Genomic DNA, 4,686 nt, shown 5'->3' with positions numbered 1-4,686 from the left:
AGCCATACCAACCGATTTAGGTATATATATATTATTAAATTCATTTAATCAACTTTAAACATGTCAAATGAATTGGAATGGAATGGTATATGTATAATAGATTGTGAGGGCCAAAACCAATAGTACAGTTACATTGGCTGTGTTCTAACACGCATAAATAATATTACTATAAAAATGTATATTTTATATATATAGTAATGCTGGTATTGAGAAGAATTGTAACTCAACAATTGGCTGATGCTTTAATACTTTATACTATTTTACGCTTTATTTCTTATAATTACTAAATTAAGATACAAATTTGAATATACAAAATATATAGCTATTTAATAGTTGTTAGGAAAACCTGAAGAAAATGTAGTATTGGTTAACACTCCTCGTGGATTTTTCTCGAATGGATTAGCGAGCTGAATTGCGGTGTTATGTTGGTCATTTCCGTTGATCACTTTCTGGACCGATTTGAATGTCAGGACTTTTTGGGAGGGGTGAGCAGGCCGCTCAAGGTCACCCAGAGTGTGAGAGCGAGAGAGGGAGAGAGAGGACCTAGCTGACCGGGCTTAGAGGAGTGGGACAGAGCCAGGTAGGCCTGGTCTTTTGGGGCACCAGGTAGGCTATCCACTCGCTGCCTCTCTCTTTTTCCCGCTCTTTGAGTGAGTGGCGCGGATTGGGCAAGTGGGAAAATTCCAGTTGCAATGGCGACCGGGCAAAGATCGCCCTGGCCCGCAGGAGCGAGCGGGATGGCGCGCGAGGACAGCCGGTTGGCAGGCTCGAAGACGGCACCGATACACACTTGGGCCAGGTAGGCGCATACGCACACACGTGCAGGTGACCTGGGAATAGGATACCCCGAATACGATCGGTGAGAGCGGGCGCGGGAGCGGGACAGCCTGCGGTTCTTCGGATCTGAATCTGATCGGTCCGAATCGGCGGTCTTCTTCTGGCTCGGACCATGGCGTACCGCTCGTCGGCAGTCGGCGGGCAGCGACGCCGGCAGAGGCCGCTCAGCTCGCCTCAGTTCCCATTTCAGTTTCGGTTTCGGCCTTTTGGCGCTGCTCATCGGTCGGTCGGTTGGTCGGTGGTCGGTCGGTATCGCTCTGGTATTCTGGTATCTGGTGTCCGCAGCCTCTCAGCGAAGAAAGCTGGTCAAATCCAGCGCGACTTTGGGCTCAGTTCGGTTTCACACTCGAACGCGAGCAGAAGTGTCCGCGAATCAGTCTCCAAAGCATCGAAATCACCAAATCAGAACACAAACTGAAGCACGGATCTAAACTCGATCTGTGGTCAAGTGGTCTCACAAATATTATATATAATAAATATATATATAAATAAATTTTTTTGCGAGTGTTGTGTTGCAAGTGTGCCCATTGAAAACCGCCGGAAAATCAACGAACAACGAATCTCGAACGATTATCGAACATTTGGATTAACGTACGGACTTTTGGGAGCTCAGGCGCAGCACAGACCACGGGGATCCCTCGAGGATCCTGACCGATTCCACTTTTCATCTATAATGCGGTGTGTGTATTATTTTTAATTTAATCAAGACTTAAGAGCAGGCACAATTGGAGATTGGAAGGATCGAAAAGGATATTTCGGTCAACATCAATTCTCCACTCTTCAAGTGACTTATCAACATGAAACGACCAACGATCTACTGTTATGCAAAAAGGACATTCTGTGAGAGCAACTGCAATTTTGGAAATTAGGATAAAAAAAAATTAAATACTTTCTTAAATCCGCTGTGCAGGACAATGCGATTCCATTCAGGATAATGTTACTTGTGCGAATCCTTCGATCGTTTTTAAGCAGCAAGCGATCTTCAGTCTCGAATTTTAATCCTGTCAGATAAAGTAGCTAACATGTATGGAGAATTTGAAATATTCAAATTTTAGAATTAGCTCCAAATCCAAAATTCAACCTCAAAAGTTCCCATACACTTTCACACACTGGAAGTTGAAGCCAAGCCAAGCCAGAGGCAGAGATTTATCGCCGCCTGGAGAAGATTAGATCCTCGAATCTCGGATCGATACGTCTTCATTATTCGCTCAGGCTACTCTCGAGTTAATTGTCTAAATTAAAAAGTTTCCCGCCCTCAATATACACACATATTGCTCTGGAAAAGAAAAAAAAACAACGAAAAGCAAAAAAAAAAAAACGCAAAACAAGCTAAGAGAAAATGTTAAAAAAATCAAACCAAATTGTTGAGACTGTTGTCCGGTTGCAGTTGCACTCGCATTGAAGGAGGCTCGGCTGATCATCCGACCCGTGAACCCGATCACTTCAGAACTCGAGCACCCAGGCTCCCGACCACGCAATCCCACCCAGTAACCCATCCACTCCCAAGGAAGTCCAGTTAGTTAACCATCTAGTCAGGAAGGAACAGTGATAGCAGTTGATCGTTGGTCGTCGCGCGTTGTAGCAGAAAATTGAATTAACTTTTGCATTCTCGATACTCATAGTGTTTTTTCTCCACATCTCTTCCCCTCTCACCTCATCACCTTCACATATATCTGTATATATATATGGTCACCCTGTTCGCTGTATCTGCAAACTGATTTCGATACGGACCGCGGACAGCAGTTGGTTGGCAGTGCGCTGCGACCACAGCTAAACACAGCACCACGGCAGCCGGCAACGGAAACGGAAACACCAGCGGAAGCGGTAGCGGTAACGGATTCCGGCGCGAAAGAGAAAGTGGCTACCATGCGGCGATGGCTCGTCCGCTGCTCCTGGTCCTGCCCGCCCTACTTGTCCTGCTCCTCGCCGCCCAGCTGCCCCACATGGCCGAGGGGCGCAGCACCACCAGCAGCGGCGGTCTGACGGTTATCGATAGCGAGCGCCTGCGCATTCGCACCACCTCCAGTACGGCTTCAGCCCAGCATCCCAATCAGGGCACAATCCCTGCCAGCGCCGCCAGTCCGCGCAAGCGCCATCGAAAACGGAACAGCAACTGGATCGACTATCGCAACTTTGACGAGAACACCACCGCCCTGGAGTGGGCCAATCCCTGCGGGGGCAACTATCATCCTTCGGCGGGGGATCGCTTCAATCGCCAGCGGCCCAGGCAGGTGAGTTCAAACGGAAGCGCTCGTTGGACACGATCCATATTTAACCCGCTCCCCATTTTATCTGCTCCTCCGCAGAGCTTCAATCAGCTGAAGCGCCACGCCTTTAGGGAGTTCCGCAGTCTAAACAGCAGCCAGGACTCGGCCATCGATATCCGCAACATGACCATGTGGTCGCTCCACACGCACAACTACAAGTTCCTGCCCAAGCTCAAGCCCAATTCCACGGTAAGCATACTTTTCTTCTATTAACTAGTTACTAGTTAACTCAAAACTAGTTACTAAATCATCTCTTTATCAACATATCTATGTATGATATCTTGCAAATAGCTCAATCATAACGTTATCAATCTATCTATGTATCTTGAAAATAGCTAACAATGGTCTTCATCTTTTCGATTTATCCCACAGATTGCCCTAAAGCGCTGGTACCGCAACATGCAAACGTACGTGGCCAGCTTCGCGTATCTGAGGCGCCAGCAGATCCGCTGGGACCAGCGGTCCATCACCCGCGAGTCCAGCACCGCCCGCGAGCTGCGCGAGCTGCTCCTGAGCTCGCGGCGCATCCTCTGCGAACTGGAGACAGCCGTAAACCAGACGCAGAGTCCGCGCCAGAAGCAGCGGCGCAGTGGTGCGGCGGTCACAGCAGTTGGCGGCACCACCATGCTGGGCCAGCAGCTGCCGCAGATCTCGCGTCTCGAGATGAACAAGCGTTTGAAGTTGCGCTCCAAGACGAGTGCGCCCGGCATGGGTGGTGCTCCTTCCAGTGCATCCATGGCGGCGGGCGAGGCGGACTCGATCGATATGCGCTTCGTGAAGCACCACTACTACGACTTTTTGCGCACCATGTACCAGCTTCTGCGTCGGGATGGCAAGCGGGTGAGGAGTCGGCCACGGAAGCACCACAAGAAGCAGCAGAGGAGCCAGAAGAAGCTGCTACAGCAGCAGCAGCAGCTGGCGGATCAACTGGAGCAGCGTTGGCGCAGCTCCACCATGAATGGCAAGGAGTTCAACGAGGTATCCAAGCCAGTGGCCGGTGCTGCTGCTGGAGTTGCAAGTGTTTCCACCGGTGGTGGAAGCAATCAATTTTCACGTGGCAGACGAGGAAAGCGCCAGTCGAAGCGCGTGCAGCGCACGTGAAATAGCATATACAACATCCCCGTATCTCCCATTTTCCCTTTCCTCAGGACACGCCCCTATCCTCTGTTCCACAAGCCCCTAGCCTAAAACCCTTAATTTAACCGTTTATTGATCGATAGTAGCTTAAGTAAATTATTTGATTGACAGCACAGAGTCCCTGTTCTCGAATTCATTGCAAGTATTACCACATTCCGTATTTATTGACATCCGTCGAGAGATAGAGAGAGAGAGAGAGAGAGAGAGAGAGAGAGATAATTATATAGCATACGAAACCACAATCCGCAGTTGCCGTTCTAGTCACATAAGAACAACCGCCAACCATCAACCACCACCCACTGGAAAGTATTATTCGCCACGCCCGCTTTGTAGCCCATCCCGCACCCAAATCGAGTACTATGTGACCCCCAGTAGGCTAAGCTAACCCATCGCATCCATGACCATAATTCCATATCCATATCCTTTAGGCTAAATTTCTATCCTA

At 49.1% G+C, this 4,686-nt stretch overlaps 1 protein-coding gene across 1 annotated transcript; it reads left to right on the top strand.

Moving 5' to 3' along the window:
• Window positions 1-1,085: 1,085 nt before the first annotated feature.
• LOC6614846 lies at window positions 1,086-4,358 on the top strand. Its single transcript, XM_032726092.1, has 4 exons — window positions 1,086-1,517; window positions 2,581-3,068; window positions 3,144-3,293; window positions 3,477-4,358. The coding sequence occupies exons 1-4, from the start codon at window positions 1,511-1,513 to the stop codon at window positions 4,203-4,205; spliced, it is 1,374 nt and encodes a 457-aa protein (XP_032581983.1). The 5' UTR covers window positions 1,086-1,510; the 3' UTR covers window positions 4,206-4,358.
• Window positions 4,359-4,686: the final 328 nt, after the last annotated feature.

Source organism: Drosophila sechellia, chromosome X (assembly GCF_004382195.2).
Source record: "Drosophila sechellia strain sech25 chromosome X, ASM438219v1, whole genome shotgun sequence".
Lineage (NCBI taxonomy): Eukaryota > Metazoa > Arthropoda > Insecta > Diptera > Drosophilidae > Drosophila > Drosophila sechellia.
This window is presented reverse-complemented; position numbering and strand designations above follow the sequence as displayed.